The sequence below is a fragment of the Myotis nattereri genome (genome assembly GCF_964212035.1).
Source record: "Myotis nattereri genome assembly, chromosome: 4".
NCBI classification, from domain to species: domain Eukaryota; kingdom Metazoa; phylum Chordata; class Mammalia; order Chiroptera; family Vespertilionidae; genus Myotis; species Myotis nattereri.
In genome coordinates, this window is record NC_138079.1 from 43022836 (window position 1) to 43036507 (window position 13672).

The 13672-nt window shown below is 35.2% G+C and overlaps 1 protein-coding gene across 3 annotated transcripts in view; it reads left to right on the plus strand.

The window, feature by feature from the left end:
* Positions 1 to 13672, plus strand: part of TENT2 (terminal nucleotidyltransferase 2) — a 95972-nt gene that overhangs the window by 63196 nt on the left and 19104 nt on the right. For 2 of the 3 annotated variants that reach the window (XM_081088803.1, XM_081088802.1), the window contains exons 5-10: positions 2069 to 2183; positions 2275 to 2366; positions 3990 to 4056; positions 5693 to 5762; positions 11356 to 11432; positions 11809 to 11937. In XM_081088803.1, the coding sequence (XP_080944929.1) occupies positions 2069 to 2183; positions 2275 to 2366; positions 3990 to 4056; positions 5693 to 5762; positions 11356 to 11432; positions 11809 to 11937 (550 nt within the window). Of the gene's footprint in view, positions 1 to 2068; positions 2184 to 2274; positions 2367 to 3977; positions 4057 to 5692; positions 5763 to 11355; positions 11433 to 11808; positions 11938 to 13672 lie in introns of all 3 variants that reach the window. The other variant, XM_081088801.1, reaches the window with a different exon arrangement.

Sequence of the window (13672 nt, forward strand, 5' to 3'; positions counted from 1 at the left end):
GTAAGTGTACAGAAAATGTTGAGTCAAAAAAGGAACACTTGCTTCATTCCTTAGTTGTGCTACTTTGTATTAATTCTTTTATGTACAATTGAGATAAAGTTGTACATAAAATTCACTCTTTAAACTTTAAGTGTATGATTCATTGGTTTTTAGTATATTCACAGAGTTATGAAACCATCGCCACTAGATAGTACGTTTACATCACTCCCAAAAGAAATCATGTATTCCAGTAGCAGTCCCCTCTCTTTAGCCCCTGGCAACCACTAGTCAAGTTTTTTATTTTGTTGTTTTTTTTTTAATCTCTGTGGATTTGCCTGTTCTGGAAATTCCATATAAATGGAATCATACTATATGTGGTTCTACTTCTTTAACTTAGCATGTTTTCAAGGTTCATCCAGGTCACACAGCATGTATCAGTTCTTTATTCTTTTTTGTAGCTGAATAATAATCCATTATATAGATATATCATATTTTATTTATGCAATCCTCAGTTGATAGACTTTTGACCTGTTTCCATTTTTAAGCTATTCTGAATAATGTTGCTATGAAAATCTGTGTACAGGTTTTTGTGTGGACATATTTTCATTTCTCTTGAGTAAATACCTAGAAGTGAAAATGCTGGGTTATATGGAAATTATGTATAACTTTCTGAGGAACTGACAAAATGTTTTCTGAAGTGGTTGCACCATTTTACATTCCCACTAGCAGTGGATGAGCTTTCCAATTTCTCCACTTTCTTGTCAACAGTTGCTGTTGTCTATCTTTTTTAATATAGCCATTCAAGTGGTTGTGAAATGATATCTCATTGGAATTTTTATTTGATTTCCTAATGATTAATGATGTTGATAATTTTTTGTTTTTGATTAAAATATGTTTTTATTGATATTAGAGGAAGAGAGAGGGAGAGATAGATAGAAACATCGATGAGAGAGAAACATCGGTTGGCTGCCTCCTGCATGCCCCTTATTGGGGGTGGAGTCCAAAACCTGGGCATGTGCCCTGACTGGGAATCAAACTGGTGGACCTCTTGGTGCATGGGTTGACACTCAACCACTGAATCACATTGGTTGGGCTGATCATCTTTTCATTTGCATGTTGGCCATATGTTTATCTTCTTTGGAGAACTGCCTATTCAGATCCTTTGCCTATTTTTTAATGGGGTTTATTCTCTTTTTGTTTTTTTTTTAAATATGTTTTATAGAGAGAGGGATAAAGAGATAGAAATATAGATGAAAGAGAAATATTGATCAGCTGCTTCCTTCATGCCCCTTACTGAGCTCACTACCCAGGCATGTGCCCTGATTAGGAATCGAACCAGTGACATCTTGGTTCATGGGTCGATGCTCAACCACTGAGCCACACTGGTTGGGCTCTTTTTGAGTTTTAAGATTTCTTTATATATTATGAATACTAGACCCTTATCAGATATTTGATTTTCAGATATAGTCTCTCATTCTGTGGTTTGTCTTTTTACTTTCTTTTTTTAATGTACTTTTATTATTATATTTCAGTAAATTTTTTATGAGACCTTATAGATTCCGAGTGTTTTCCCCAACCTAGTTTTTCTGTATGTCGTGTTCTTGGTCAAAGAACATGCACGGGTTGTGGGCTTGATCCCAGTGTGAGGCGTGCAGGAGGCAGCCAATCAATGATTCTCTCTCATCATTGATGTTTCTATCTCTTTCTCCCTCTCCCTTTCTATCTGAAATCAATAATATATATATCTCCCCCAAAATAAAACAAAAAAATACTATTCTTAGCTCATGTGCCATCCAAAAACAGCAACCAAGTTTTGGAGTCAGCAGACCCATGGATTATACTTATTATGAATTATCTGTGACTATGCTTTTCTGTGACTTGTGATACTTTACCTTTTAACAGTTAGTAATTATTTCAGTTACTAAGTAACCATTGTTATTTAGGTAACAGTAGTTTTTATTGTAAAGTGTTAAGGAGAGAATATGTATTCATTTTTAAAATACTGTTGGTAGTATTGTTTTACACTTCTCACTGTGGTAGTTATACATTTCTGAACAAATTTTTTTACTTTTTTTGTGGTGGATTAAAGTTGAGTCAGCAGATCCTGGAGTTATTTGAAGCATGTCAGCAGCAAGTAAGTGATTTAAAGAAGAAAGAACTTTGTAGAGCACAACTGCAGAGAGAAATTCAGCTATTATTTCCACGTATGTTTCCCTGTTTTTCATGCCCATTATGTATATGAATTTCTGTTTTAAATTAGAAATAATACCTTATAATTCTCTTCTGTTTCTCTAGAAAGCAGACTTTTTTTGGTTGGGTCCTCTTTAAATGGATTTGGTACCCGGAGCAGTGATGGTGATTTATGTCTAGTTGTTAAAGACGAACCAGTAAGTAAAGAAACATTTATTCTCATATTAAGTCATTTAAGAAATTTTATACAAAAGTCGTTGAGGAAAATAATTTGTTTTATTTTAATTACTTCTTTGGATTCTTTGTTTATAGTAATTAAAGGAAACCCAAGAAATACTACTTTTTCTCTTAAGGTGTTTGTACAATAAGCATTACAGGAATTTTAGCATTAATTTATTTTTAAGTTGTTAAAGTGAGATGGCTTCACTCTTTCAAAAGAGCTCTGCCTCTTTTGAATAATTATTGGGTTAGATATGTTCCTGGGATGCAGCAAAGAAGAGCATATGTCAGTATTTTCTCTTTTTTTAAAATAAATTTTATTGATTTCAGAGAGAGGAAGGTAGAGGGAGAGAGAGATAGAAACATCAATAATGAGAGGGAATCACTGATTGGCTGCCTCCTGCACACCCCCTACTGGGGATTGAGCCCACAACCCAGGCATGAGCCCTTGACCAGAATGGAACCTGGGACCCTTCAGTCCACAGGCTGATGCTCTATCCACTGACCAAACCAGCTAGAGCAGTATTATCTTCTTGATATATTTTCTTTCCATATGAGTTTTCAGTGGTTCTATTTTTAATCTTTTTTTTACTACCTTGAAAATGCAATGGGGTTTGGAGTTCTCATTGGGGAATACAAAAAAAGTGGTTTCACTGAAATTTAAAATAAAGCTATTTTGATATATTTCTTCTGATATTTTGGCTTTGTTTCCTTTATTTTTATTAAATTTTGTTATTTAGTATTAGGTTTATTTGAATTTCCTTTTAACTAATACTCTTGTGTATCCTTAATACAACAGTAATTGCTAACCTGAAGCAGCCTCTTTAATATGCTGAGATCCTTTCGGAATTATCGAGGATTAAATTAATTTCAGTATAATTTAAAAGGCCTCATTATAGTCTACCTCTTTAAAAAGACAAGAAAAATCTATTGAATGGTAATATATATTTTAACTATATTCCTATTATTCCACTAATAAAATTGGCTTCTAGTTACTGCAAATCAGAAAAAGATTTATTTCAGGAAAGAAACTTTATTTTAGGCTTTGAAATCATACAAAGGAAACTTAAAAAATACTCAAATAATAAATATAGTGAACTACACTAGAGTTTTAACACTTTCTCTCATGTAATTATACTATACTCAGATACATCCCACTAACCTTTCAGTCTTAGTCACATGTCTAAATCATGACACAGCTTGTACTGAGACACCATAGATTTGAACCTTATCCTTAATCTATTATGGGGAAATAAAACATATTATAAAAAGTTAAAATTAGGTTTATTTTTCTTGAAGAACATTACTTTTTGTACATTTATACTAAAGGAAAACATGGCATATATGTCTCTTTCAATATTTCTTTTAAAATTTTCCATTAAGTTTAAAATCAGGAATTGACTTAGAAATTGTGATGTGAAAGACAACATAAACTTTGACTTTTCCTATGATGCAATTTAGTCTATATTGAAAAGTAACTCCAAAGAAAAGTATACTTTATATGCTTTCTCTTTGTTGAGATACATTAAGAAAATAAAAGACTAAATTAAGAAAGATAATGAAAAAACACTTTATTTTTAACTTTTCAGTGTTTTTTTCAGGTAAATCAGAAGACTGAAGCACGGCATATACTCACCTTAGTCCATAAACACTTCTGTACTAGACTTTGTAAGTCGAATATGCCTCAAGTTCATATGTCATCTGACATTAACTATTTACTTAAAATGTCTCTCACTTTATTTTCTGGTAAGAATTGTTTATTTTCTGGTCAGGATAGGTATTATGTGGATCCTTCTTTCCAAATGAATTCCCTTTTAGTTTTTATTAAGAGGAGTAACCATTTATTCAACAATTCTTCATTGAATTCACTTACAAATATCACTGATGCAGTGGAGAACTCAGATATACAAGCTTCAGTTCTTTTTCTCAAAAGGTTATAGATTGTTAGGGAAGCTGAGGCATGGACTATAAATAGCAGTAATGGAAAATATCTATAAAGACGTAAGAGTGATGCAGATAAAGTCTTATTTAGGTGAGGGAGAGAATTTCATCTGTTTTGCAATGACAGATTTTAAAAATATGATCACTGAACATGAAGCCCAAATAAATTACTCCAACAGAAAGCAGAATTGCTGATGGTCAATATTATTTTTAATAGGATTAGAATGATAAATATTAAATATGGAAGGGACCTTAGAGATCATCTAACTCAAATGAAAGTTTTCTTTTTCTTTTCCTTTTTATGGCTTTTAATAATTAAGAAGACTGGTGATCATGGGATCAGTAACTTGCAGGAGTATAGTTGGTTTTTGTTGGTATTAGAACTTTTACTTGGACCTTGAAACTTTTAAGTCCTTATTTTTCACTAAATTTCACTGAATTCTTACATATAAATTCTATTTGAAGCTTAATATATTTTATGATTTTGGTGATAAAGCATTATAACAAATTTTTTATAAAAATATTTTTACTGATTCTTAGAGAGAGAGGAAAAAGAGGGAGAGAGAAAGATCGACTAGAGAGCAAAACATCTATCAGTGGCCTCCTGCACACCTCCTACCTGGGATCGAGCCTGCACGTGCCCTGATTGGAATCAAACAGGCAACTTTTTGGTGCACAGGACAATGCCAACCGGCTGAGCCACACCAGCCTGGGCACAGAAATTTTTTGTTTTTAAAAAATTGGGTGTTACATTTTCTTTAGTTAAAACATTAGGAAATTGCTCATTTGGGAAAGTTTGCAGAGTTTCTCATTTATGCATTTCTGTATTTCCCCAAATTTCTATAATGAATGATATATTACTTTGAACTCAGGAAAAAAATTCTTTTAAACTTGGATGGAGTAAAAAATAGGTAGATAATGTGTTTCTCCCCTTAGAGATCATACTTATTTGAATGTGTCACCATTCCATGTGTCATGTTGCAAGCATTTCCACATTTAAGATTCTGTACATATGTTATGACTGCCATAACATCTTGCCATGTGCTGGACCAGAATTTAGCCATCCCACTGCTGCTAACTTAGATATTTTTCATGTTTAAAATGCTCTGATGAACTTCGTTATCAATGTTGTTGAACATTGGATCATATTTCTGAAAATAACTTGAATATAAAGCCCTTAAAATGGTATTAGAAATTCCATTCTTAGAAGAATTCTTTAATGTCCTTTCTTTGCTTTCTTTCTCAAAGACTATGTTTTCTTAAATGATCTTAGCTTAGTAAAATACTATTTTTAAAAAATTATACATTGGTACACTATGAATTTGATAAGTATTTGCAGATATTGACATCTTTTATCCTTTAGCTGGCTACATTGAGAGACCTCAGCTGATTCGAGCAAAAGTGCCAATTGTGAAGTTCAGGGATAAAGTCAGGTAGTAATTACCTAATTCCCTTTTTTTTCAGTTGCTTTAAATAATTTTTAGATATTCTTTTGATGTAGATAATTAAGAAATGTGTACTATAATGTAATAGCTTGTCTTCATTAGGTTTTTTTTTTTCTTCATTAGTTTTTGAAATTCACTTAAGTCTTTGAAATAATTTTTGAAAATGGTCTCACCAATTTTTCATGGTTAACTATGTAGTTATTCTTCAAATTTTGAGTATTTGAGACTACCCAATTTAAAGAATGTATGCATATTTATATTTCAGATTTTTTTAAATGATCACTTGCCTTTTGGAAATGTAATTAATGTATTAAGAAAATATCTTAGTTGATCGAAATTTTATGTGTCAAAGGGGTTGTTGTAAATCTGTATATTCTACTTGCCTGGGCTCTGAATTTCTTATGGGTATTGGAATTAGACTCTTTTAGATAATATCTGACTGACATGTAAATATTAGATGTTGACTCTTTCCTTGATTAAAAAATGATTTGTTGTTTTCTGAAAAATAGATAGGATTCTGATAAGTCAGGTTTTTCTAGCTCAGTTTTATAAAAATAACATTGAAATTTAAGTGTGAGTATATACACAGCTGATCTTCATTAGTCATGGATTCCATATTTGCGAAATATTCTTGATGAAATTTATTTTGTAATCCCTCATTTCCCTAAATTAATTCTTTTACCACTTTCATGGTCATTCATAGACATGTGCAAGTTTGGAAAATTTTGAGTCACCCAGTGCACACATTCCTAGCTGAGGTTAAACAATATGATACTTTGCCTTCTTGTTTCAGCTTTCATAACTGTCCTTTTTACAGTCTAGTTAGTGCCATGTTTTTTACTTTTTTGTGCTTTTTGTAAGTGGATTTGCTGCTTAAAATGGCCCCATGTATAGTGTTTCTGTGTACAAAGCTGTGATTGTCCTCATGGGCAAAATGCATGTGTTAGATATGCTTTGTTCAGGCATGAGTTATAATGCTCTTGTCTGTGAGTTCACTGTTAGTGAATCAACAACTTATTAAATAAGGTGTCTTTAAACAGAAATGCACATAGAAATTAGTTACATATTGATCAGTTGATGAAAATGTGACTGAAGGCTTATGGAAACATGACTTTATTTCCCTAGGAGTAATGGTTTAGTAGTCACTAATTCGCTGTTTGCAATGACTTTATAGAACATAACTACTGTGAGTAAAATCTGAATGGACTGAATCCTATCTAATAAAAGAGAAACATGGTAATTGGTGTACGACCGCTACCCTTCCCATTGGCTAATCAGGGCGATATGCAAATTAACTGCCAGCCAAGATGGCGGCCGGCAGCCAGGCAGCTTGAAACTAACATGAGGCTTGCTTGCTTCAGTGATGGAGGACTCCGAATTTCCCCACCTGCCGCTGCAGGCCTCTGAGCTGGAAGTTTGAAACATAGTTACAAAAATAGAAGCTAAACAAAACCCCAGAAACCAGCTTTCAGCTAGCTGGGATCTCAGACCTGGAGTTGATACAGTTTCGATTGTAGAACCTAAACTAACCAGATACCTGCTTTCAGGAGCGGAGACCTAAGAGCTGGAGCCTCAGAGCTAAAGCTGGCTCAGAATAAAAAAAAAAAAAAGAAAAAAAGGAGCAGTTGGGAGCCTCAGTCCCAGCCTGAAAACAGCCCTCAGTCCCTCACCCAGACTGGCCAGGCACCCCAGTGGGGACCCCCACCCTGAAGGGTGTGTGACCAGCTGCAAACAGCCATCATCCCCTCATCCAGGCTGGCCAGGCACCCTAGTGGGGACCCCCACCCTGATCCAGGACACCCTTCAGGGCAAACCAGTTGGCCCCCACCCATGCACCAGGCCTCTATTCTATATAGTAAAAGGGTAATATGCCTCCCAGGACCGGGATCAGCGGAGCTGAGAGGCCTCCCGGCACCGGGATCAGCGTGACAGGGGGCAGCGCTCAAACCCCATGATCCGCCCTGCTCTGTGCGTGACAGGGGGGAGCTCCCCAACCCCCTGATGGGCCCTGCTCTGTGCATAACAGGGGAGAGCTCCCCAACCCCCTGATGGGCCCTGCTCTGTGTGTGACAGGGGGGAGCTCCCCAACCCCCTGATTGGCCCTGCTCTGTGTGTGACAGGGGGGAGCTCCCCAACCCCCTGATTCGCCCTGCTCTGAGCGTGACAGGGGGCAGCGCCCCAACCCCCTGATTGGCCCTGCTCTGTGCATGACGGGGTGGCACCGCAACCTCCCCATCGACCCTGCCTTGAGTGTGACAGGGCGGTGCCCCAACCCCCCAATCGGCCCTACCCTGAGCGTGACTGAGGGTGGCATCGCAACCTCCTGATCTGCCCTGCTCTGTGCATGACAGGGGGCGGCGCCCCAATTCCCCAATCGACCCTGCTCTGAGCCTGACCAGGGACTGCACCTAGGGATTAGGCCTGCCCTCTGCCACCCAGGAGCAGGCCTAAGCCAGCAGGTTGTTATCTCCCGAGGGGTCCCAGACTGCGAGAGGGCACAGGCCGAGCTGAGGGACCCCCCGCTCCCCCCCCCGAGTGCACAAATTTTTGTGCACCGGGCCTCTAGTATACACACACACACACACATTTTATATATTTTTTTATATAAATAAAAAAATATATATTTTAAATAAATATATATTTAAATAAAAAATATATTTTTAAAATACATATATTTTAAATATATATATATTTTAAACAAAATTTTAGTTGTATTCCTGTCTCAAACCTTCCCCTTCATTCATCAAAACATCCACTCTATAACTCTGTATTGAATTTTATCAAGGAAATAAAGTATAAAGCACAAAGATATAGGGAGATAAAACAAACTAAACATAAATGAACATTAGCTAAATACATTTAAAAAAATATGTGGTTATATAAACAATTCTATTCTTTTTCTATTTAAGATTATTATACAAACTTTTTATTTTTAGTAACTCCATTTTATACTTTTTCTCTATACAAACTAGTAAAAATAACCCTCCACTTCTGACAAACCAGAGATAACTGATGTTAACGTTTTGATGTAAACTTTTCAGTCCCTTACTATGCAAATGAATGCATGAGCTTTTAAAGCTAAAGTTGAGCCCATAGGTTTTTACTTAACCAAATATCATGAACACTGTTTATATCATTGAATATTTTCTGGCTTCATTTTTAATGAGTTTCTGTATTTCATTGAGTGAATGTATTGTCATTAACTTGTTAGAATAAGCATTTTGTGCATAAATTATTTTCCATAAGAAGGATTACTTTAGTATTTCTAGAAGTAGAAGTTGAAGCAGTTGCTATGAATATTTGTAAAGCATTCATATTTTTGAAAAGTTTTTAATTTTAGACTAGTGTCCATCTATGTGTTTTATCCTAGTTATAGAGAAGAAGTGAGAACAGGTTTCATTGTTAGATTTGCACAAACACAATTGAAGAATATAAATCCATTGTTACCATGTTTCCCAAAGCCAAATATGTATGTGATATCTAAACTGTTAATAATACTATCTGTTTGTATTAGTATGCATGGATAATTGAAAAATTATAAGATTTCTTTCCCTAAAAGAAGAAAATCTGAAAGGGTAGATTTTAAGTTTTATGATTAAAAGCTATAGGAAGTAAAGTTGTTAAGTTTTTAGTTTAGGCAGTGTTTTCATGGAAAAAATTTTTTTTTTAGAGGGTTAAAACTTTAAAAAATTAAAATGTTTTTAAAATTTTTTTTCAATTACTGTTGACATATGTTATTATATTAGTTTCAGGTGTATACCCCAATGACTAGACGTTATATAACTTACTAAGTGATCACCCCAATACAACTCACACCCATCTGACACCACACATAGTTATTAGAATTTTATTGACTATATTCCCTATGCTGTACTCTACATCCCCATGACTATTCTGTAACAACAAATTTGTACTTCCTAATCCCTCCACCCTTTTCACCCATTCCCCAAAGCCCCCTCCCATCCGGCAGTTGTCAGAATGTTCTTTTTATTTGTGAGTCTGTTTCTGTTCTTGTTTATTTTGTTTTTTTAGATTCATTTATTGATAGAGATGTACTTATTGCCATTTTGTTCATATTTTTTATCTTTTGTTTTCTTCTCCTTAGAGAAGACCCTTTAACATTTCATGTCATACTGGTTTGGTAGTGCACTCCTTTAGCTTTTTCTTGTCTGAGAAGCTCTTTATCTTATCTGTCCTTCAGTTCTAAATTATAGCTTTGCTGGGTAGAGTAATGTTGGTTGTAGGTCCTTGCTTTTCATCACTTAAAATATTTCTTGCCAGTCCCTTCTGGCCTGCATAGTTACTGTTGAGAAATCAACTGACAGTCTTATGGGAGCGCCCTTGTATGTAAATAACTGCTTTTCTCTTGCTGCTTTTAAGATTCTCTGTTTTTTAACCTTTTGCCCTTTAATTATGATGTGTTTTGGTGTGGGCCTCTTTGGGTTCTTCTTGTTTGGGACTCTGTGCTTCCTGAACTTGTGTCTATTTTCCTTCATGTTAGGGAATTTTTCTGTCATTATTTTTTCAAATAGGTTTTCAATTTCTTGTTCTCTTCTTCTGGCATCCACATGATACGAATGTTGGTACACTTGAAGTTGTCCTAGACTCGCAGGGGTGGGCAAACTTTTTGGCTCGAGGGCCACAATGGGTTCTTAAACTGGACCAGAGGGCTGGAACAAAAGCATGGATGGAGTGTTTGTGTGAACTAATATAAATTCAAAGTAAACATCATTACATAAAAGGGTACGGTCTTTTTTTTTTTTTTTTTTTAGTTTTATTCATTTCTAACTGGCCGGATCCGGCCCGCGGGCCGTAGTTTGCCCACGGCTGACCTAGAGGCTCCTGCTATCCTCACTTTGGGTTCTTTTTTCTTTTTCCTATTCTGATTGGGTGTTGTTTGTTTCCTTATCTTCCCAATCTTTGATTTAATCCTCTGCTTCATCTGCTCTATTGTTAACTAGAGGCCCAGTGCACAAAAATTTGTGCACTGGGCGGGGGGGGGGGGGGGGGGAGGGGTTGTCCCTCAGCCTTGCCCGTGCCCTCTCGCAGTCTGGGACTCCTCAGGGGATGACCACTTGCTGGCTTAGAACTGCTCCCCGGTGGATTGGGGCTAAGCTGGCAGTCAGACATCCCTCTGGCAGTCCAGGAGCCCTCGGGGGATGTCCACTTGCCAGCGGGGAGCAGGCCTCAAATGATGCTGTAATTTCAAATTAGTTGAGAGTGTATAACTTAGTGGGATAATTTGTCTAGAAATGTTTTTGGTCCCATTTTCTTTTTGTCTGAAAAAGATTGGATTGCAAAACTTTAAATTTCTTCTGTTAAAGGGTAATTGTAGTCTTACCAATGTATTATGAGTCTTTTCAACAGTAATCTCATTTTATATTTTTAAAACACTAAATCATATTCAAATGATATACTGAGTACATATTCATTCTTATTTCTTTAGTGCTTCACTTTATGGTCTTGGGCCTTTGGGCCCATGCTATTTTTACATCGTTGGACTTGTGGATATACATTTATTTACTGGTGAGGTAATTTAATTTGTACTGAGTTAACGTTTTTCTATTTCTTTTTTTAATAGTTGTGTGGAATTCGACTTGAATGTAAACAATATTGTTGGAATAAGAAACACATTCCTTCTCCGAACTTATGCATATCGTAAGTTTTTGTTTAGTTCCAAATAATTATCAGCTTTTCATTTATTTGTCATTCTTTTTTCCTTTTTAAAGATGCTTGCAGTAAATACTGACATCTCTTTAATTGTTTTTATGTATAATGTCTTATTATATGTAAAATATATTGCTTCACTAAAATTATATACTACCAAAGTTAAAGGTCAACAAGATGAATTTTAATAATTAGCAGTTTTTAAAAAGGTAACTGCTTTAGAAGTAAGATACATTTATGGTGAATACTGTTTAATGCACAGGGAGGCAGTACTCTTTTTATTACCATGGAGCTGGGAAATTATGGAAACTTTCAAAAGAAACTGTAATGTCTTCTTACAATTTTTAAGTTTTAATTTTACTTTCAGTTGAAAATCGAGTTCGTCCATTAGTACTGGTGATTAAGAAGTGGGCAAGTCACCATGATATAAATGATGCCAGTCGTGGTACTTTAAGCAGCTATAGTCTTGTATTGATGGTTTTGCACTACTTACAAAGTAAGTATTATGGATTTTCCCCAAATTTTAAAACGGAAATGCAGCTAAACTTTATTATAGTGTCTTCCCTATTGACCCTACTTCAAATAGTATTGTTTTAAACATTTACATCTAAGGTCCATTAGACCATATTTTCTGTTTTGTTGCTTTGAATACTTGCTCTAGAAATGTTACTCCCTGGAAAGCATTAAAAAGCAGTTTCACGGTGCTTTTATTTTTCTGACAGTTTTCTGTATTCACTTTTGTATTCAAAGAACTTTTCACCACTGTATTGTGGAACCATTTTCTTGAGGCAGATGAATGAATGTTCAGAAGGCCTATAAAAATAAACTCACATACCAGTCATCCTGTTTTTTATTTTTCACTTGAGATAGGAATGAAATTATTTTCCTGTTGGTCAAAGAAGCTTTTATTCCCTGTGAGCTGGTATGGAGATAGGGTGAAAACTTATGTTATTGTAATAGAAGACCATTTACCAGGATGTCTAGGATCTGATCTGTTCTGAGTTAATGTTATTGCCACAGTTTAGAAAGTGATGTTGTAGTATTTATGTTCCTATCCTTTGACTCAGTAGTTCTATTTCTAGGAATTTATCGTAAAGTAATAATCAGGGATGCGTACATGGATTTATTTATAAGGCTTTTTTTCATAGTGTTTGTTGAAATAGTAAAAGATTAGAAATATACTAAGTTTTTAGGAATGTGGATGATTAAATTAATTATAGTATATCCCAATGTGAAATGTACACAGCCACTAAAAATCATGTTTTTTAGATGTTTAATGATACAAGAAAAGATTCAGGATACACTAAGTCATATACAAATTTATTTTAAAAATTGTAACTAGCCCTGGCTGGTGTAGCTCTGCATTTAGAGCATTGGTTCATGCACCAAAGGGTCGTGGGTTTGGTTCCTGATCAAAGCCACATACCTGGATTGGAGGTTCGATCCCAGGCTCTGGTCAGAGCTGGTGCTGGAGGCAACCAATTGATATCTCTGTCTCTGTCTCTGTCTCTGTCTCTCTGTCTCTGTCTCTGTCTCTCTCTCTCTCTCTCTCCCTCTCTCTCCCTCTCCCTCCCCCTCCCCCCTCCCTCCCTCCCTCCCTCCCTCCCATTCCCCCCTTCCTTCCACTCTCTCTAAAAATCAATGGAAAAAATATCCTAGGGTGAGGATTTAAAAAAAAATAATTATATTTGAGTTCGTATATATATTCATATGTATAACAAATATTGAAAAGGTATGTGCCAAAATTTATCAGGTTACTTATGAATAGCAGGATTTGTTTCCTTTATATGTGACTGTAATTGTAGATGTTTTAGAATATATGTTAAATAAGAGTGTTTTTATTTGAATGAGGAAATCAGGTGATTTTTTTTTACTTGGTGAGACAAAATAGTTAAATGGATCAAAGTTTTATGAATCACTTATCAGAAAAAGCTAGTTATAATATATATATTTTTATTACTAATTTGAGATATACATTAATTTGATGACTGATTTGCTCCTCTAGTAGGATTTGAAACATATGATGTTAGCTAGCTGTTTTAATACTACTTTACATATCACTAATCATTTTGTGTCCAATTTTACAGTTCAATCTAAAACACAACTTACTTTTGAGGCTTTTTTGTTGTTAATCCTCACCTGAGGATATTTTTTCCATTGATTTTTAGAGACAGTAGAAAGGAAGAAGGGGGGATGGGAGAGAGAAACATTGATGTGAGAGAGACACATTG